We start from the raw sequence: 21,462 nt of genomic DNA on the forward strand, positions 1-21,462 counted from the left end.
GGGAGGGAGGGAGCGGGGGAGATAAATAAGGCGGACAACTTGTGAAAAGGTAGAGGGAGGGGAGTAGATGGTGGAGATGGATGGTTAAATTATCGCGGGGAGGAAGAGCGAGAGAGAGAATGTTAAGAGCGGCGGGAGGGAGGAAGCATCAGCAGCGCTGTGATAACTGATACTGACTGACTGAGGTGTGTGAAGGCGCCTCTTTAGAATGAGACTGTCTTTATTTTCACAATTGAAGTCTTTATTCCTATCAAAATTAGAAGAGTCCATTCTTGGCGAGTTCAACAACATAAAGACCCTGCAGTGCGATTTCTTGTGCCAAAGAAGAACAAAGTGATCATAAAAAATGTGAACTTTACCGTCATGGTTCTCCTTTTTAAATCCCTCCCATCACCAGATGGGAGGAAAGCAGTATAAATAGTCGCGATAGACGCGAAAACCCAAAGACGCAGAACAATGTGGAGTAGAAGTAAAAAAAAAAAAACATCGGCAACAATACGAGGTGATAAGAAGCACATGTGCAGCCGGCGGAAGCTCGCTGAGGAAAGCCATAAACAGGATGTCTCAGCCGGGGCGTAAACACCCAGAGTAGACCCAGGCGAGGCGAGGCGAGGCGAGGCGAGGCAGGAGATAAAAAGGTGGCGAGATGTTTGGAGGCGTTTAGAAGCTGCTCAACAAAGACTGAAGGCGAAGGAGGCGGCGACCTCCAGCTCGTCTGCAGGGAGTCAAAGCAGAGATAGCAGGAGAGGGACGGGGTGACGCCTGCCATCTGTTAGCCCGTGTTCAGGTCGCACCATGGTGCAGTCTGGGTCACGCTGCGAGGCGAGCACACACACACACACACACACACACACACACACACACACACACACACATGCAGTGAAGTCAGTGGAACCGCACTGCTTTGTAATTCCTCCTAATAAGACTTTTATGTTTATGGAGCAGAATCGATAAAGAAAAGCAGAATGATTGGCTGCATATAAACCTGCTGGAGTTTATAGGTGCACACACACACACACACACACACACACACACACACACGGTTAGATGTGGAAAAATGTGGAAAAACATGCAATTCCTGTATTCACCTAAATCATCTGGGCTCTGGTTCAGTGTTGAGCTGTGGGCCAACACACACATCCTGTACTACTGTGTGTGTGTGTGTGTGTGTGTGTGTGTGTGTGTGTGTGTGTGTGTGTGTGTGTGTGTGTGCGTGTGCGTGTGCGTGCGCTCCCTCCAGAACTCCCCCTGCAGTCACACTCGCTCCTCCCGTCCGTCTTCTCCTCCCCTCTGAGCTCCGACAGGTTGCACGGCGCTACACCTCCGCACTCCTCCGCCTTTCTCCTCGGCTTCACTCGTCTTTCCCCTGGTCCTGCACCACGGTGCACCACCACGGTGCACACTCACACTCCTGTTGTTGCTTTTCAACCGCCCTGTTCCGCATTAGCTGGCATTTCCACTCACCTTCTCCACCTCCCTCGGCGTTTGCTGTTCCGAGCCCTGCGTCGTCTGAAGGAGGAGCTCAGCTCGGCGGGCTGAGTCCTCACTTTAAACCTGCTTTAATGCGAAGGTCGTGTTTGTCATTTCCTGCGTTAAGTGTCAAGACAAAAGAGCGATTAAAAGTCAAACATTGTGTCTTGAAGCCCTCAGTAGGTCTTCAGTCCTCCAGTCTTACCTCAAAAGGGTTTCTGGGTTGTTTTTCGCTTCTTTTGTTTGAACCCCTGTTTGTGGTCCTGGTCGGCAGCCTTCGCCGAGCTGCAGACGGACATCCACGAGCTGACGCAGGAGCTGGACGGAGCAGGAATCCCCTTCCTGGACTACCGCACCTACGCCATGAGGGTCCTCTTCCCCGGCATTGAGGACCACCCTGTGCTCAAGGAGATGGAGGTACGGGTCAGTAGAGAGCGCCGTGCACACACACGCGTACACACACACACACACACACACACGCGCACACACTCACACACACACACACACAAGCCGCTCTTGTATGGTGTATTGCTGTTACCATGTGCCTGTTGAATTGGCTTTTAAGGTGGCAGTGTTATTAACGCAGGGGGTAAAAGTCTCTTTGTGAAGAAAGACTTGAGAATATTTTGCCAATAGACGAATGTTCTGATCGGTTTAGGATTACGCAACTAGAAGAAATATTGTCACTTAATTCACAGCTGCTGAACTGAAGTGTGTGAGTGATTAGGCTGCTGAGCCTCAAATACAAATAAATTAAGGAAAAACAACGAATAATGCACACAACTAAACATGTTGGCTGGATGTGTCTGAAGTCCCAGAGTGACATCTGTTCAGATTTTCTTCCATTCTGATTGAAACTCGCTCTGCAAAAAGACATCCTGTGCTCCATCCCACAAAGCCCTGCAGCCCTGCAGCCCTGCAGCCCTGCAGCTCTGCCGCTGTAGCTCCTGTATATCAGAGTGCAACATGAAGGCCCACGTGGAGAAGCTGTGTAGCTCTGCTGACGCACGTGTAAGGTGGCGGCGGCGGGACGTTGCCTATCGGGCGGCGCCATCACCTGTATTTCCAAAGGGATGGTGTAGCGTGACATTGGATTTTCATTTGTATGGTGAAGGCAATCACAGGCCACGGCGGCGCTCCAGCAGGCAGATCAATTTCTTATTACAGCATGAAGCTCGCACTCGCACTCGCAAACCCGCACCTGGAGAGGGAGGGAGGGAGGGAGGGAGAGAGAGAGAGAGAGAGAGATATGGGTGTACGTAGTTAAAAAAAAAAAACAAAGCCGCACGTCTTCCTCTTTCAGCTTCTCTAGTCAGTGCGTCTGACAGCTGAAGATGCACAGAGGAAGTCGGCTGCCTGTGACCCCGCAGGTGCAGTTAAACTATTAAACCTAATTTATGCACAAAGCAAAGTGACCTTTGCCCCCTACGCTCAATATCTGAGGACGAGTTTTTCTTTCTTTTGGCCACAAAAAGATGAATTAAAACTACCGAGAGCGGAGAGAGAGAGAGGGGGGGGGGGGAGTTGTGTTGTGGCTCTCTCTGTCTGTGTGGAAACACAAGGCGGCTCTTTAATGAAAGCACCTCTTATCCAACACTCCTGCCATTCACTCTCATGCATCCATACCACACCTGCAATTCATAACCAACTCTTCCTTCCATGCTCCAACTTTTGTTTTCAATTATTTGACTCCGCCTCCCTCTGCTCCAAACTTCCCTGCCCCTCCACCACCACCACCTCACCCCTCCACCCCCTCCTCCCACCACCTCCACCGCAGGTCCCAGCCAACGTGGAGAAGTCCCTGACGCTGTTCGGCCAGCTGCTGACCAAGAAGCACTTCCTGCTGACCTTCATCCGCACGCTGGAGGCGCAGCGCTCCTTCTCCATGCGCGACCGCGGCAACGTGGCCTCGCTCATCATGACGGCGCTGCAGGGCGAGATGGAGTACGCCACGGGCGTCCTCAAGCAGCTGCTGTCCGACCTCATCGACAAGAACCTGGAGAGCAAGAACCACCCCAAGCTGCTGCTGCGGAGGTAGGCCAGAGGAGACGCACCTCACACACACCTGCCGAGGGTTCAAGTCGGGGTCGAGGTCGCGGCCCTTTGTTTATGGTCCTTGAGTGGAGGCACCAGCCGCCGCACATCCACACCTCGGCCACTAGGGTCTCAGGAAGGAGAGACGGCCCAAAAACATATTTTCTTCTTGCATCATTTTGTCAGAAAAACACATTCAATAGATGTAAAATTCACCAATACACGTCCCCAACAATAATCATTTCAGAGTCTTGGTGAGTTTACATGAAGGCCTTTTGAGGAACCCACGGTGGGGAAATTTGCAGTTTTCATTGCAATTTTGGAAGAATATCGTCTTGGAGAATTTGTGGAACTGCAAAAATCTACAAAAACAGCAACTCTGTTTAGCATAAAATCAATCAATCAGTCAGCTTTTATTTAAAAAGTGCTCAATCACGTCAAAGCTGACGCTGCCAGTGCTGCATTAACTGACCGTGTTTTGCAGAATAAACTCTGACGCAGCGAACACTCTGCTGAGGTGAGCGATGAGCTGCGCTGGTCGATGCTTCTCATAGAAGCTCAACTGTTGGAAATCTCTGCATCTCCACCACATGCACGGTTCTGGACAATCAGCCCTTTGTGATGTCACATAGGTCACGATACCTCTGCCATGTTCGTGACAACACTGCCTGGGTGTGCTGTCATGCTCAGGCACAACAGTGATAGTCATGTGACTTCAATATGGGTGTAATACAGGGAGCTTTGAACAAAGACGCAGAGTGGAGAGAACAATGGAAATATTTAGAAGTACTTTGTAAAAAGGTAAAAAATTAGGTGATGTGCGATGATGATGTGACTCCCAACAGCGGTAGAGGGGAAGGGGGGGCACGGGGGGGCACGGGGGGGGTGAGGAGGTGGGAAGCTGCAGCTTTTAGCGTCTCCATCTCTCAACCCTGTCCCTGTCAGAGAGGATTACAACCCTGAGAGAACCCACACACGCTCACACACACACACACACACACACACACACACACACACACACACACGCGTAGGGAGGGATGAGAGCGGGAGGAGGGGAAGGAAGGAGAAATATGAGGGATGTTCGGGGGAATGGAGGAGGATTTACAAGGTGGAATGGGAGAGAATGGGAGGAGAGCGAAGGAGAATGTGAGCAGATGGAGGTGGTGAGAAGAGAGAGTGATTGACAGCGGAGGGCTGGGAGGCTATAGAAAGACTTGGACTGGAGCCAAACTGGTGGACGGATGGATGCAAGGATGGAGGGAAGGTGCAGTGTGGTGAGTGGTGGAGCAGAGAGTGGAAGCGGCCGGGACTCCTGGTGTTGGAGGGGAGACGAGGCGACAGCAACGGCCTCCAAATAAATTGGAATTAGACATTAAATGATTAAAAAAAGTTAGAAAAAAAAATGGAAAATTTATGTTTTTTTCCCCCCTCACTCTCTCTCACTCTCTCCTCCTGCTCCTCCGAGAGATATTTAATTAAAAATCTAATCAAATAAATGACTCTCAGCGAGTGCGCCTGTGTGAAGCCTTTCCAATCCTCTCTCGGGGCGCTCGGTCACAACACGCCGTCCCTGCTAACTACTGTAGCCTCAGGAGCCGCCGTTAATAAGCCGGCCCATTATTATACATGCCTCACGCTGTGTGTGTGTGTGTGTGTGTGTGTGTGTGTGTGTGTGTTTGTCTTGCAATACAGAGACTTTTTCCACTATTTTAGTCACAAGTCCAGGAGTGTTGGTGTGTTTTATTTATTCATTTATTTTTATTGCGAGTTCAGGTCGACTCCATCATTACAAACAACGCCCCCTTCAGGCCAGAGAGTTGGCGGCACCCTGACGAGCTGTCACGCTGACCCCTCTAATCACACAGGGACACACGGGCTCTCACCTTGTTGAGGGAATGTTTTTCCTGCTTTGGATATTTGTTGTATCACTGTTCTGCCTCTCGGGCCTCAGACGTCTGTTGCTGCTGCCACCTGATGGTAGCAAAGGGAATTTCCCTACGTGTGATTTAGCTCTTTAAAGTGTTTTTTTTTTTAAGTAGTTTTGTGTAACTTTGCACATAATGTGAGTCAGTCGGTTTTGACACTGTGACGTCTCCACCCAACAAAAAGTAGTGCAAAGAGAAGGAAAAATGATCAAAACAAGACATTTAGATGTAATGAACACTTTGTCCACATGATGCGTGATATAAATAAGTGTTTTATTACACGTTTCTGATATGTCAAGTGGTTGACAAGGTGAATTTATGGAGTGCAGTTGTGCAGCCTGATGGTCGCAGGGAGCAATGAGCTGCGGCAGCTCTGCGTCCTGCACTGATGGAGCAGCAGTCTAGAGCTGCTGAAGGAGCTGCTGAAGGAGCTGCTCAGGCTCCCCACAGTCAGTGTGGTGCAGGGGGGGGGGGGTGTTGTCCAACATGAAGCCCTGCTCATGTGTGGTTGCCGCGAGTCGCTCACCAGGTGTGTTTGGCTCCTCCCTCCGTCCTCCTGCTGCTGCCCCTCAGCCTCCCGTCGCCTCCATCTCTCAGCCACCGCATTCCGCTGACAGCCATGAAATAAAGGGGCTGCTCCACGTACATCAAACAGCAGTGAGGCGGGGGGGGGGGGGGGGGGGGGGGAGCGTAGGAGTTCACATCTCGCCCGCCGCTATAGGGGGAGAAGGAAGGAAGACTCTGCTGGTTTCACAGGCGTGTTGGCCTACTTTCCCTCTTTCCCTCCACCCTTAAAGCAGAAACAGGGGGGGGGGGGGACTCTGAGCAAAGTTGACAAGACAAAGTTGCCCCCCATCCCTCCTCCACCATCATCTGTTCTTCTTAGCTTGTTTGCTTCCCGCCAAATGACAAAATGACGCCTATTTACTAGAAGCCAGTCAGCGAGTGTGGCCCACTTACTAGCGCAGCGGAAGACTCGGCTTTTCTTTGATATCCAGGGAAAACAGGAAGTCGAATAATGAGGCCCGGCTTCCTTTTATTTTTGTTCATTTTTTTCTTTTTAATGGGAACGTGAGCGATGCTGAGGAGGTGAGTGGAGGGACAGCGGCAACGAGACACGGAGAAGCAGGAATAATAATCGCTCCTCGCCGCCGTCAGCGCCGCTCTCCCTTTCAGCTGTTTAACAAATTAGACACAATAAACCTGTAATTACAAGGGCCCCTTAATTGGTCTGTTTTTTTTTTTGTTTTGTTTTTTCATTGTTCACTCGCCAGTTGTTCGCACGTGTTTGCTGGAGACCGTGCACTTGCGCGGGAGAAGTTAGCAAATTATGCTAATTGCTGTATATTTTTTTCCTTTAATGAAGACGAGTCGGTTTGCTTGGGTGGGGTGAGGGAGGGGGCGCGTGTGTGTGTGTGTCGGAGGGGCGGGGGGGACACGGGAGTTTGTTTTGGTTTGAGGCAGTGAAAGTGAGAGAAGTGGGGGGTTTGTGCTTGGCTGAGAGAAATTGTCTTCACGCAGGGATGGAGGGATGGGAGAGAGGGAGGGGAGGAGGAAGAGGGGCTGTGACTCAGAAGGGATGACGGTCGTGATCAGGAAGTAGTTCCACTCATGTACTGGTGATTGACTGATATCAGCCAATTAACTCTTCTTCTGTTTTTTCCTCTTCCTGCAATCTGCTGCCGTTAGCAAATCACGTCAAAGTCGGTGGCTGCTGTGTAGATAAAACTACTGCGCAGGTTATTAGCGAAGGTATACATATATTAAAAAAAAAAAAAGCTTTTGTGTCAAATGGGGTTATTGAGTGTAATATTAAAGGCCCAGGAGGTGAGATTTAGCACAACACAAATGAAACCACAACAGTGGTTTATCTCAAGAGGAGCAGGTCGGAGTTTGGAAGATGACCTCCAAACCTTTGACCTGCATTCAGCTCCTCTCTCCACCTGCTGTCGACCTCTCTGATGTTTGTTCTCTCTCTCTCTCTCTCTCTCTCTCTCTCTCTCTCTCTCTCTCACTCACCCCTGCCAGGACTGAGTCTGTGGCTGAGAAGATGCTCACCAACTGGTTCACCTTCCTGCTCTACAAGTTCCTCAAGGTAAGTTTGTCCGTTGGACTCTCGATGGGGTTGGATGGGAACGTGTCCGAGGCCACACTGAACACCTGTGCTGTTTACACACTCACACACACACACACACAGTCCCAGCTGCAGCACCAGATAAGGCCGAGGCAGCCCAGTCGTCCACTGCTGCCTTTCATGTGCTAAATTCTCTCCTGACTGAGGAGTGAGCGAGCAGGTGTGAAGCTCCGTTCACACGCCGCCGCTCGCCTCTGTCCGTCCGTCCGTCAGTCCGTCCGTCAGTCCGTCCGTCTGTCCTTCCCATTTCTGCCGCTGTAACCTGGCTGACTGGATTCTTTCACAGCCAGCCGAGTGTGTGTGAGTGTGTGTGTGTGTGCGTGCGTGCGTGTGTTTGAATCCCCCTTCAGAGCGCTGGATCTTACACTCGCTCTCATTTCTCTGTCTGTCTGTGTGTGTGTTCTCTTTGCAATGTCCTTTGTGCTTTCTCTGATATGCAATCAGAAAGAATTGTTGAAGTATAAACTGCGCTCAAAGAGAAAAAGAAAAAACTCTCCCTCTCTCCCTCTCTCTCTCTCTCTCTCTCACTACATTCCAACATCACTGCTGCTGCTAATCATTTTTTGCTGTGGGCCAGGACAGGAATTCTGTAGAAGGAGCCAAAGCCCTGGAGGTTGGAGTTAGCATCTGTGTGTGTGTGTGTGTGTGTGTGTTGGGAGTGCACCTTGTGTGTTTTGGCTCTGGAGACGGCGGTCGACGATGAAGGTTCAGACTCAGAGGAGAAGCTGTGAAAACTTGAGACGTGAAGACGTGAAGAGCAGGACTGCAGTTTGGATGCAGGACGGACCAAGAAAAAGCTTTGGAAAACACAAAGTGTCGAACTGGAAGTCGTGACGGCAGCCGCTGAGGCTTCAGACGGCGAGGTTTTCTGTCTGACCTCTGTGATTTTTAGCAGCGCTCTGTCTGTCTGTCTGTCTGTCTGTCTGTCTGTGAGGGAAGAGACCCGGGAACAATCTGGAGGTTCAGCCAGGTGTGAAGACAGACGGCTAAAGGTCAAGGAGCTGCTCAAAGGAGGAAATAGATAAAGCTTTTACCCAGCAAAGGCATAAAAAAAAGAGAGGGAGCGAGAAAAGAGGGGGAAAAACCTTTAATCCGCTGCTTGATTCTCAGAGTTGACCCGTCCTCAGGCGAACCGGACTGTCCTGGAGCTGTTCTACACGGGTAGAGCTGCTCAAAGACGCCGTCTTCCCGCTGCTTTCTAGTTCAAGTCCAGCTGAAGTTCAGTGTGACGGCAGCTTTCCATCGAGAGACTCCAAGGAGAGCCGTGGAGGCCACGGCCAAAACTGGAAGTGATGTCACAGCGCCCCCTGGGCCGCTCTCCCGCATGGATATAGAATTAAACCCAACCTCAAGTTTCTTTCATTGCAGCCAGCTGTTTTTTTTGTTTGTTCTGACGCGCACTTCTACTTCCCCTCTCAAAGCCTCTGCCGACACTAAAGTTACAGCAGATGGGCGACAATATGTTCCACACAGAGCAAATAAAATACAAAATAGCAACATATGTATTCAATAACGGCTGATTTGTCTGACGTCTCTCGCACTGGAACTCGCAGCAACGCGTTTCTGATGAGGAATACGCGTTTATTAGCGATTTAAAGTGCATAGATTTATGCCTCGCAGGCCTCCACAAGGGGGAAAAATATCTTTATATTTCACAAATATTCGTCTGCGTGCAAACATACAAGAGATTTTTTTTTTTTTTTTTTTAGAAGTCTCTGTTTTAGCAGGAAGCCTGCAAACAGAGGGCTAAACACGCTGTTTTCTGCAGATCTGTTTCTGAGAACCAGAATGTGATGCAACGAGCCAGCTGGAAGAGCTGGACCCGGTTCAACACTTTGAAATGGATCTCCATGTTCTTTGAAGAGGCGGAGCCGTGGATCCTGCCGCTGGTGTCTGAAGATGCACCAGCGGCAGGATGATGAAACATCTTCTCAGATGCACGCTTTCCTGCTCGTCACCCAAAGACGACGATGACGATGATGATGATGATGATGATGATGATGATGATGATGATGATGATGATGATGATGATGATGATGATGATCTCGGACCTCTAGCCAGGAGAGGATCAGTCGGTGCAGCAGTGAACAGCAGCCCTGAGGGGCCTGATCCTGAGCGGCTGCTCGTCCTTTCAGAGGAACCAGCAGCCGATCGGACTGACCGACCCGGAGAACCGAGCGACCGGCAGCATCTCAGGTCCCTGAGAGAAGACGACCACTGGGATCCTCCCGAACTCGGAAGAAAAAAAATTCTCGTTTGAATGTCGTTTTTTTTTTGCGCGTCAAGCTGCCTGTTGAGCAGATGCAACAAATGGCATCGCCAGCACCCCCTGCTGGGCTGGGAGCCAAACCGCAGCGCGTCATGTGACTCCACTGCAGCAATGGATGAGTTTTGTCGTTTTTTAGCAGGCGATGTTAACACAGCTTTCAAGACCTTTTTTTTTTTTTTTTTTTTAAATCAAAACAACAACAAAAAACACCTGCTGCTGCTCCAGCTTCCCCTCGTGTCAACATTTCTGCTTCCTGCCACTGTTGATATGAAAGCTGTCAAAAAGCTGCAGTAATGAGACCCGGCGGTAATAACTGGTATTAACCTTTAAAGGCTTCCTGTGCAGTCAGTGTGGCAGCGGTGGCTGGACTGTGCATGTGTGTGTTTGTGAGAGAGAGAGAGAGAGAGAGAGAGAGAGAGAGAGAGAGAGAGAGAGAGAGAGGGAGAGAGGGAGAGAGAGAGAGAGGGAGAGAGGGAGGGAGAGAGGGAGAGAGGGGGAGAGAGAGAGAGAGAGAGAGAGAGGGAGAGAGGGAGAGAGGGAGGGAGAGAGGGAGAGAGAGGGAGAGAGGGAGAGAGAGAGAGAGGGAGAGAGAGAGAGAGAGAGAGAGAGAGAGGGAGAGACGTCTCGCACACCAAAGTGCTTCTCGGAGCGTTTTTCGCTCCTTAGTTGTTAACCTTCTATTAACTCCTCCATCAATTGCCACTCGCACTCTGCTGCTCTCTTTCTTACTCACACACACACACACACACACACACACACACACACACTTTGACAAAGTGGTGTTTTCTATTTTTTCGCCCCTTCCCTAAGAGACGACGTGGAGAGAGAAAAATTGTGCGTTGTTGTCGTCGTTGCTGTGGCTGTTTTTTCCGGGCCGCCGCCGCCGCGCTGCACTCTTCTTAACGTTTTGCACGGTTTCTTTCCTCTCACTTCCTGTGCAGGAGTGCGCCGGCGAGCCGCTCTTCATGCTGTACTGCGCCATGAAGCAGCAAATGGAAAAGGGGCCGATAGACTCGATCACCGGCGAGGCCCGCTACTCCCTCAGCGAGGACAAACTCATCAGGCAGCAGATCGACTACAAGACTCTGGTCAGTGCACACACACACACACACACACACAGGTTTGAAGGTGCAGCTGATCCAGGACCTTCAGGTCAAGTCAGGGGCTGTTTTGTGTTTTGCTCTTCGGGCATCTCCAACAAAATCTTTCTGTTTCTGTATTAATAATCATCAGGATTGTTCTTCATATCAAAGTGTGGAATGAGCACGAGCCTTCTAGTTCTTCCCGCCGCTGACCTGCCGGCTATCAGGATGACGTTGCTTCACGGCGCTGGTCTATTTTCAGCTCGCTCCATTGTTCCCGGCTAATTGTTCTGAGCTGCCGAAGACTTCAAGAAATTCTTGCTGAGGAAGTTCAATGAGATCTTTTCTTTCCCTGTAAAACACGGAGATATTAAAAGGCTGTTTCATCCCATTGGAAGGTTATTTTTAACAGGGAAGATGGTTTTTGCTAATTTTTTGAAAGGCACGAAAGCGGAAGAAATGGTGAGAAATATGTAATGGGGTGGCCAAAAAAAATCATTAACGTCGGCCGTCAGTCAAATCCCAGTATTGAAACATTAGCTCTTAGTTATTGGCTCGGAAATTTCACAGTCAGTCGATCACGACACAAATTGATCCATAAAGTTATTACTCACTCTATTGATCCCAAATGGCCGCAAATAACAGAAAAGGCGTCGGCCGGGTCAGAAGTCTCCGCGGGCTGACGAGCCCACCGTTCGGCAGTTAACGCTCCTGCCGGTGTGTGTGACGCGTGGCGACCTCTGACCCCTGCAGACGCTGCACTGCGTGAACCCGGAGAACGAGAACGCGCCGGAGGTGACGGTGAAGAGCCTCAACTGCGACACGGTGACGCAGGTGAAGGAGAAGCTGCTGGACGCCGTGTACAAGGGCACGCCGTACTCCCAGAGACCCAAGGCCTCCGACATGGACCTGGGTGAGGAGACGCACACACACACACACACACACACACACACACACACACACACACCACTGGCTCTCCGAGGGCCTGATAAAAGAAGGGTTGTTCAGAAGCTGTGGTTGTTTTTTTTTGCATTTCCTTACTTCTGTCTTTTGTATTTTTTTGGTGTGTGTGTGTGTGTGTGTGTGTGTGTGTGTGTGTGTGTGTGTGTGTGTGTGTGTGTGTGTGTGTGTGTGTGTGTGTGTGTGTGTGTGTGTGTGTGTGTGTCACACAGAGTGGCGACAGGGTCGGATGGCTCGCATCATCCTCCAGGACGAGGACGTCACCACCAAGATCGACAACGACTGGAAGAGACTCAACACTCTGGCTCACTACCAGGTTCCTCCATCAATCTCATCAATCCCATCATGCTTTGCGTCTCCTTCCAGCGGTCGTCTCTGCCGCCGCCGCCGGACGTTTGTCCCCCTGGTAACCTGTTGTTGTTTGCCGACCTCGCTGCAGGTGACGGACGGCTCGGTCATCGCGCTGGTGCCCAAACAGAACTCGGCCTACAACATCTCCAACTCCTCCACCTTCACCAAGTCCCTCAGCAGATACGGTACGAAAGAAGGTGTGTGTGTGTGTTTACGTGTGTGTATGTGTGTGTGCGTCAGTCGTCTGTCCGCACGGGGTCTTGTATGTTGACACACGGTCACCCAGACGAAGGGCAGTGGAATCAGAGGGTTGTTTTCAAGATGTTTTCAGATTAAATCCACTGGAGTCTCTGCTGAATCTTTTCCAAGCGCAGACTTTTCTTTGCAAGAATCCAATATTTTTACACCATCAGCGTCAAAAGGTGCAAAGTTTCGGTCGTGGCAACTTTCTTTCTTTCTTTCTTTCTTTCTTTCTTTTTTTTTTTCTTTCCCTAACACACATCTCATGCTCCTGTCAGTGGCGTCGTCCTTCCTGCAGCATCGCTGACAGCTGTCAGCGGCTCAGCGTGACACCCGGCTGAGTGGCTGCTTTTTGTCTCTGTGCCAACTGGTGCCTGCACGTCCGGCTCCGCCGCCGCCACCATCGGCCTCTTTATGCTGCTCAGGTGTCCTTCACACCTCTATCAGTCAGAAGCACCAATAGTGCGATAGTGGAAATATGCCGGTAAAGTGCGAGTAAAGTTAAAAGATGATCAACATGAATAACGATGGCGCGACGGTGCAACGGTTAGCTTTAATGCTAATGCGGCTCAGTGCGGCAGTGTAAGACTTCCTTTACAGATTTGTAGCAGGTGCAGTGCTCTGTTGCATTGTGGTAAATCATTAGGCTGGTTTGGCTGGTGAGTTAATCTCAGAGCAGCAGAAGAAGACGTCACCTTTTCAGAAGGTCCTTCAACCCAAAACACTGGTTGGTTGGGTGGTTTGGTTGTTGGTTTGTTGTTGGTTTTGGGGCTTTGCACCAGGTTTGTTCTTCATTGTGCACGTTTTGTTCCCACACACCTGTTTTTGCTTTTAAAGCGGCTTCACCTTGGAAGGGCGATGCAGACAAAATACATTAATACTTTAACACAGTATAAATTTACAACACTGACTTCGCTGCCAGCTTTTTGTAATCACATCATGTTTTATTACATTTCCTTTTAAGCCCCAGGCCTTTGATTGATATATTTTTTTTATTTTTCATTCAATCTCATCAGATTTACTTCCACTGCCCAAATCATCTGTTTTGAACAACTCTAATAAAACTCAAATAAAACACACCCTGGCATGCATCTTATACACCGGAATGAGCTCTAGAGACACACGTCCGCCTCCTGCTGTCTAAAGAGTGGAAACTCTTGCCCCTCCCCCTGCAGAGAGCATGCTGAGGACAGCCAGCAGCCCAGACAGCCTGCGCTCGCGGACGCCCATGATCACCCCCGACTTGGAGAGCGGCACCAAACTGTGGCACCTGGTCAAGAACCACGACCACTCGGACCAGAGGGAGGGCGACCGGGGGAGCAAGATGGTGTCTGAGATCTACCTGACCAGGCTGCTGGCCACCAAGGTATACACACACACACACACACACACACAAATCTCACCTCCTCCTCCTGCAGCAGACCCTCTCTCTGACCTTTTGTTTGGTGCTGGTCTCAAAGCTCATTAACATTTTTCATACCCTTTTCGCACAGACACACACACATATGCACAGGATTGGATGTTTGTGTCTTAATTAGGCGGTTGACCTTTGACTATTGAGTTGTTTGGTCCGAGTTGCGGGGCCCTCTGTTGGCGGCCTCGGGGCTTTTTTTTTTGGGGGGGGGGGGGGGGGATTGGAGGGTACTGAGGCTTTTACCCAGAGATCATTACTCATCACATGGCCTCAGTCAGATCAAAGCAAAGAGCTGCTGTGCTGCAACATACCCTGTGTGTGTGTGTGTGTGTGTGTGTGTGTGTGTGTGTGTGTGTGTGTGTGTGTGTGTGACTGCGCGTGCACATCTGTCAGCGTCTTTGCACGATGATCTGAAGGTTTCAATGTGTCTCCCGGCCCATCCTGATACTCTGCAGCGCTGGGTTTGTCACTGCAGCAGCTTTTGCTTTGTCAGACCCAAAGACAAATTGCTGCCCTGGGCACCTCGAGTTTTTCCCCATGTGTCTGTCGTTGCTTTATTTCCTTTCACACGTCAGCACTTTATCCTTTTAATTCATTCAATCAGGAGAAAGCAGTGCATGAAGAAGTGATTGTTAGTAGAAATGTCCTTTAAAATGGCAGCTGACTACAGAACTTTGACATGGTGACTTTTGGAGGTTGAAGCATGTTTGGTCAAGCAGCAGCAGCAGCAGCAGCAGCAGCAGCAGCAGCAGCAGCAGCAGCAGAAGCAGCTGTGAAATCCTTTCTTGGAATCCAGGCTAGTGGCGGCGTCATGCTGGGAGCAAGCGGGGGGAAAGATGATGCTCAGTGAAGGATGCTGGTGATCTGGAGCGCAAAACGTCAGCCTGGGACAAGTCGCAGCGGAGAGAGAGAGAGAGAGAGAGAGAGAGAGAGAGAGAGAGAGAGAGACAGAGAGAGAGAGAGAGAGAGAGACTTGGATTTGAAAATGAAGCGGGGTGATGGTCGGGCTAGCGGTGGGGGAGTGGCAGCAGGCGCTACAGAAGGTCACCACACTGTCACCGGCTGGAGATCCGTGTGTGTGTGTGTGTGTGTGTGAAGTTCTTCTGAGATCCACCTGTAACCGTTAGCATCTCTCGTTATCCAGGAGTTTATTCGGCTAAAGCAAAAACCCAAAACACACAGAGACGCACACACACGTGTGCATTTACTATTGAACGTCTGATCTAAACTCGTGGTGATGGACGATGGATGTTTCATCCCAAGTTTACTTGCAGAGAGTCGCAGTGGAGTGCAGGTACACCGTCAGCCTTTCTGCTCTCATTTGCAACTTGCTTCCTGCCGCGGTGAGTGGACTCACCCTGGTTCCTCCCGGTTTCACTCATTAGCCGTGGATTTCCACAGTCTGAGCTCCAAGTGAGGAAACTGCAGCGTTAGCGGCATTAGCGTTAGCCCTTATTGGGCGAAATGCAAGCCAGAGGAAGACAATGGGGACTAACTGAGCGCTGCGCTTTGTCCTTATTTATCGCGGCGCCTGCAGCTCAGTGCGCTGCAGGAAGCCAAACTGCGAATGTGTGAACGGAGAGCCCCCCCCCCCCCCCCCCCCCCAAAAAAAAAAAGTGCACATGTAACTCGGCTGAAATAAGTTTTCTGCATGAAGGTGGCCCGGATCCTCGCTTAATGGAAAGTGCTAGTGGGAAACATCAAATCCTTTCAACTTCAGAGGAAAAACATTGTGAGTGCTCAGACTCTGTGGAGCTGAGGAACAGTGCAGAAGAGCCCTGAGCTGAACTCTCACTGGGCTCCTTCCTCACGCTGTAGCAGCACCGAGCAGCAGCGCTCTCCAGCAGCAAGGGTGTGGCTGCAGAGACGCTTGTTCTCCAAATAAATGACACAAATTATTACATTTAAGTTGTCAGGTTGGCTTTAACTTAACTGGGTGATGAAAATGATCATATAATTGATGTCACAAACATTGACCCGCAGCAAACACAGACAATAGGAGGCGAAGCGAAGGCAACAACAACTTGCACGACTGAACTTAATTCCTGCAGGAGTTTCTCTCAACTGGCCTGACTGTTGCCAAGGCGACGGCTTGTTCCCTTTCCAGTTCATTGCAACAACTTCTGCATTTTGTCCCAGCCATGTTTGACACTGACAATGGCGGCGTAGTTTATTCTTTCCAGCCACTCGGTGGAAAGACACTCGACTCGCATGTCTTCCAGACTTTAGACTTTCAAAAGATTCCCTTCTCTCCTGCAGTACAACAGGAGTTTACACCAAAGGAACTCCTCGGTAGCAAGACGTCGAGTAGAGACCCCGCATAACAAAACCTCCTGGTTCTGGTTCTCAGGGAACGCTCCAGAAGTTTGTGGACGACCTGTTTGAGACCATCTTCAGCACAGCGCACCGAGGCAGCGCCCTGCCCCTCGCCATCAAGTACATGTTTGACTTCCTGGACGAGCAGGCGGACAAACACTCCATATCGGACCCCGACGTGCGGCACACCTGGAAGAGCAACTGGTGAGTCTGGTGGCGTGAGGAGGCTCCGCCTGCCGCTGGTGCTGCGTGACGAGTGTTCAGTCGTCCAACCGTTTCTCTCCCTCTAACCGCTCATCTCCGTCTCCAGTCTTCCTCTGCGGTTCTGGGTGAACGTGATCAAGAACCCCCAGTTTGTCTTTGACATCCACAAGAACAGCATCACCGACGCCTGCCTGTCCGTGGTGGCCCAGACCTTCATGGACTCCTGCTCCACGTCGGAGCACAAACTGGGGAAGGACTCGCCCTCCAACAAGCTGCTGTACGCTAAAGACATCCCCAACTACAAGAACTGGGTGGAGAGGTACGTGTGCACGCGCCCGTCCCGCTCACAGCGCCCCCTGTCCTGCCGAGCCTATCCCCGCCGGTCTGACCCGCGATGTCCTCCCCTCCAGGTACTACTCGGACATCTCCAGGATGCCGGCCATCAGCGACCAGGACATGAGCGCCTACCTGGCCGAGCAGTCGCGCCTGCATGCCAACCAGTTCAACAGCATGTCGGCCCTGCACGAGATCTACTCCTACATCGTCAAGTACAAGGACGAGGTGAGACCTTTGAGCGTTTTGCGTTCGCGACACGTGACCTCCGCGCGCTAGAGTGGTCTGCTTTAAAAGGCCGGGTGTTAAAGGTTAATGTCCCACTGATTGTCACATCCCAGAGGATTTGAAATTCGTCTTCCTCCACATTTGACCCATCATCCCCTGAGGGAACTGTGGGCAGCAGTGGTGCCGCGCTCAGGAATCATTGGGTCCAACCCTAAATACCCGGCTGGGAATCGAACCCACAACCTTCCGGTCTCTGTCAGTCGTTCCCGACGTCTCCATCAGACACATCATGGTGTAGAGTCCCGAATGTCCTGTTACATCAGGACCCTAGCAGGGTCTAGAAAGTGCCACCAGTTTGGAATATCTCGCCGTCCTCTGACTTTCCTTGTTTGCGAGGAACGTTTCCACGGCCGACAGGAAGTTGCTATCATCAGCTGACCACTCTTCCTTCCTTCCTTCCTTCCTGTCCTCAGATCTTGTCGGCGCTGGAGCGGGACGAGCAGGCGAGGAGACAGAGACTGAGGTGCAAGCTGGAGCAGGTCATCGACACAATGGCTCTGAGCAGCTGAGGACCACCCGGCTCCTCCTTGGCCTCACCCCTCCTCCTCCTCCTCCTCCTCCTCCTCCTCCTCCTCTCCCTCCTCCCCTTCCCCCTCTCCCCCCCACCCCTCACCCAGCCTACAAAACGACAAGACGACAGACGAACTGCAAACGGACCGCAGCAGTATACTGCGAAACGTGGAGGGAGGGGCTCCGCAGAGATGGGCGGACCTGTTTAAGCTTATGTGTGTGTATGTGAGCGTGTGTGTGCTTGTGTGCAGCCACCTGCAGCGTGTGCGGCCGGAGGGGGAGCACCGGACATTTTCGCACACACACACACAAGCTCACACACGGAGAAACGCGTCAGCAGACAGCGTTTGATTATCGTGGATGTTGCTGTTTTGTTGTTTGCTTGATTTTGATTTTTTTTTATCTTTATTTTATTTTATTCTTTGACATTTTGTCGTGACGATGCTGTTGGTCAGGCAAAAAAAGTGACGGCAAACCTGGGGAAGGACTCCATGCACGATGTCATTGGCAAGATGGACCAATCAGTGGCGAGCCAATGGAGAAAGGCCCTGGAGCTCATGCGACCCCGACAGGCGTCACACGTGTTTGGTTTTTTGGTTTGTTTGTTTGTTTGTTGTTGTTGTTGTTGTTGGGTTTTTTTTCCTTTTTATTTTTTTGTATAAATGTAATCAACTGCCCACTCTCGGATCTCTCGCCACTTGTATTACTGCTGAATTTGCACAATTTACAGAAACGTTACTAAGGAAGACGATATAGATATTATATATAAATACAGCTACATTTTTAAAGAAAGATTAAGGACAAAAAGCTTCTTTTTTTTTCGTGGTTTTTCATTTTAAGCCAACGGACAAACAACAGTGAATTAAAAAAAAAAAAAAAAATCAGGATTTGATATTTCAAAGGACAAAAGAGACAAAAAAAAAAAGAACATAGACAAAAAAAAAAGAATCAAAAAGTCGTACTGTGCCATGTTTTCTTTGAATGTTGTTTAGTGCAAAGACATTTTGTTAGATGGAATGTGCTACCGTATGATTTTCTTTTTTTAAAAATATGAACATGCCTAGTGACTGAAAAAGTTGTCGGGGCAGTAACCCATCGTGAGATCCTTGTTGAAAGAAAGAAAAAGAAAAAAAAAAAAAGAGTTGGCCGCCCGAGGACGGCTCGTGGTGAAAAACACATGAAGTTGTTTTAGTCGATTTTCCGTCTGCAGCCGCAGGAGCGTTGCTGCACCGCGGCCGTGTCTTGGCTTCTGTTTCTTCAAAGGTTCTCCGCTTTGAGTCGGATCACGGTTTATTGACGGAACAATGAAGTAGATACGTTGCACTACCTGAAGTCCCTCCCCCATATGCCCCACCCCCCACCCCCCATTCGCCCTGATGCCACGCAGCCGCAGTGTGTCACCGCTAAAAAGTCGCTGGCTGGCTGGCGGCGCTTTCACGCCTGAGACGTCGTTCCGGAACAATGAGGTGGTTTCACTTTGCCTCGGTTTAAATTCCAGGCAGTCGAAACCTAATCTGCCCGGCAACTGGAACGAAATAGCCCCGATGTGTTCAACACTCTGTAGTTGCTTCTGTTTATTCACAAGCAACTTCAACTAAAACTCAAATTGTTACGGAACACAGCGCGACAGGTGTGACAGCACCCCCTAGTGGCCGTTTGTCCTGGTAGAGCCAAGGTTCCAATCAAGTCAAAGCTTCAGCTCTCAAAATGGAAGTTGGGGAGATCAGTTTTGTTTTGATTTGCTTGTTTTTTTGTTTCTCAGCCTGATGGCCCCCATTTTCGTAGTGAACGGCCCAAATACTCTGGCAAGGAAAAGTCACGCCGAGTGTCTCTGCGCCCCTAAACTTTGTGTTGTGTAGCGGCATGGTGGGTTGTTGAGGGCGGAGCCAGACATGAAGACGAGACACACCTCGGTTTATTAGCTGCACACGGCTGAGCTGGCAGCTCTGGTTTCTAAACTGGCCTGTTACCATGTGTGGCTTAAGCTTTTTTATCATCACTGCTCTCTTTAGAGGATTCTTTTCGTTTTGTTTTCAAGTCTTGAAGTCAGGGTTTTTTTTGACTTTTGGTGAGAATTATTTTTCTTTTTCTTTTTTTTTTTTCTTGCCGAAAAACCAAACTGTGGTCTGTACGATTGTTATTGTCGATGTTTGATTGATTTGTAAAATTGTACTTATTCATGATGAACAAAGAGTTGTCATCATTTTTATTTTTTTTTTCCGTAATCTTTCTGTTTTGTTGTTCTGCCTTTTTGATTTCTAACGTGTAAATTGTAAATTTTTGCGGTACACAGAAGGTGAAAATTGTCGAGTACTTGACAGAAAACTGGAGGTTTATTTTTCCTGATATCGAGGATCCGGAAGAAAAATCGTCGCATCGGGATGAACGTCAGTGTCTTTGTGATGGAAACGTGACTTGCTGCTTTAAAAACTCTTGTACCTTGTTTTCCTTTTTTCTTTTTTTCTATTCGACATTAGGGCTGTCGTTTAATGCTGATCATGAATGCTGTCATTCGTTTTTCTACGCCACCTCTCTTGAAACGGGGACACAAGAAAAAAAACTCCCTCAAACCCAAGAACAAGTGAGCACAACCTTCCCGATCATTGTTTGGTTTACATTTCGCTGTGTACATATGAGCCTGGTTTAGCCAGAGGTCTAGTGGGACTTTGTTCATTCTCCACCTGCCAAAAAACACTCACTTGGGACCACTGTGGCCCACATGTGAAATACGCTTTCCCCCGGCAAACGCTAGAAGAAGACGTTCCGTGTCCCAGTCCATCCTGAAAATATTAAGACACTTGTTGCATTTGTGCTTTTTGGACCCACGAGCAGTTGACGGGAAACAGATTTTTATGAAACTTACCTTTATAAAAGTCAGTTTTTGGATTCGATCCCCGCACCAAAAAGCACATACACAGGCTCTAAACTGAGGCCGACGCCTTCGGGTTCAGGGCTGTCAACACGCTCCTAAAACAATCTTGTCAGCTCTCAGGTCCGGTCCAGCCTAAAGCTGTGACTGCTGGACCAGTTGGCCTCTTTGTGTCTTGCATGATGCAAACTAATCTTCCTCTGGACAGCCGGTCCCGCCTCTGCTCTGTAGGTCCGAAGAAGCCCCTGAAACTGCCCCCCCGACCGCCCCGGCTGCTTTCTTTCTTCCGTTCAAGGAAAATCCTGCTGTCCCGTCACTTCTTTCTTTTTGCAAAACGGACGATCACGAAACTCCGAGGACACAAAGCTAACGAGCCGCAGAACACGGCGGCAGAGGGACTTTCTAATACTTATCGCAACTCCGATGCAGAGTTTTCAGACTTGAAGCAACTGTCACAAGTTTGCAGGTCAACATCCATTGTGTAAATATTCTGTTATTTCCTATTTTGCAGATTTACTACTTGTAAATAAACACACATCAAGGAGAGATTAAACATTTTTTGCTAAATAAAAATGCGCTGTGGCCTCTTTCTTTGTAAAGTTGATGTCTGCTGGCCTTTTTTGTTGTTTCTTAAAAGTATCATTTGTTCTGTTTATATTATACTATAGTTAGTAATATAATTAGTTAATACAGGTTTGGTGTGTTGTGCAAGTAACAAAAAGACACAATACCTTTATCTTCTTAGGGCAGCCGTAGCTAGCGTGGTTCGTCCAATGACCGAAAGGTTGGTGGTTCAATCCCCGCTCCATCCCACTCTTTGTTGTTCTGACTCAGTCCACGTCTCCATCAGTCTGCCCCAGGGCAGTTGTGGCTACACATGTAGCGTACCGCCGCCATTGTGTGAATGAATAATGGTCCAACAGTGAAGCGCTTTGAGTGCCTAGAAAAGCACCATATAAATCTGATCCATTATTACTATTCATGTCCAACATGTTCTCAGTACAATAAGGGAGTCTTCAGTCCCTCGGTAATGGGCTTCGTTGTTCCGTTGGCAGCATCGATG

At 49.6% G+C, this 21,462-nt stretch overlaps 1 protein-coding gene across 1 annotated transcript in view; it reads left to right on the forward strand.

Annotated features, from left to right (window-relative positions):
• Positions 1 to 20,972, forward strand: part of plxna1b (plexin A1b) — a 183,512-nt gene extending 162,540 nt beyond the window's left edge. Inside the window, exons 21-32 of the mRNA XM_076014237.1 lie at positions 1,745 to 1,887; positions 3,248 to 3,504; positions 7,458 to 7,524; positions 10,774 to 10,920; positions 11,668 to 11,827; positions 12,087 to 12,190; positions 12,314 to 12,410; positions 13,641 to 13,831; positions 16,230 to 16,399; positions 16,506 to 16,718; positions 16,810 to 16,960; positions 17,434 to 20,972. Coding sequence (XP_075870352.1) covers positions 1,745 to 1,887; positions 3,248 to 3,504; positions 7,458 to 7,524; positions 10,774 to 10,920; positions 11,668 to 11,827; positions 12,087 to 12,190; positions 12,314 to 12,410; positions 13,641 to 13,831; positions 16,230 to 16,399; positions 16,506 to 16,718; positions 16,810 to 16,960; positions 17,434 to 17,529 — 1,796 coding nt within the window. The 3' untranslated portion in view covers positions 17,530 to 20,972. The remainder of the gene's footprint in view (positions 1 to 1,744; positions 1,888 to 3,247; positions 3,505 to 7,457; positions 7,525 to 10,773; positions 10,921 to 11,667; positions 11,828 to 12,086; positions 12,191 to 12,313; positions 12,411 to 13,640; positions 13,832 to 16,229; positions 16,400 to 16,505; positions 16,719 to 16,809; positions 16,961 to 17,433) is intronic.
• The last annotated feature ends 490 nt before the right edge of the window (positions 20,973 to 21,462 follow it).

The sequence above is a fragment of the Nelusetta ayraudi genome, unplaced genomic scaffold (genome assembly GCF_046127955.1).
Source record: "Nelusetta ayraudi isolate G7.1 ecotype Tasmania unplaced genomic scaffold, CSIRO-AGI_Nayr_v1 ptg000168l, whole genome shotgun sequence".
Classification (NCBI taxonomy): Eukaryota; Metazoa; Chordata; class Actinopteri; order Tetraodontiformes; family Monacanthidae; genus Nelusetta; species Nelusetta ayraudi.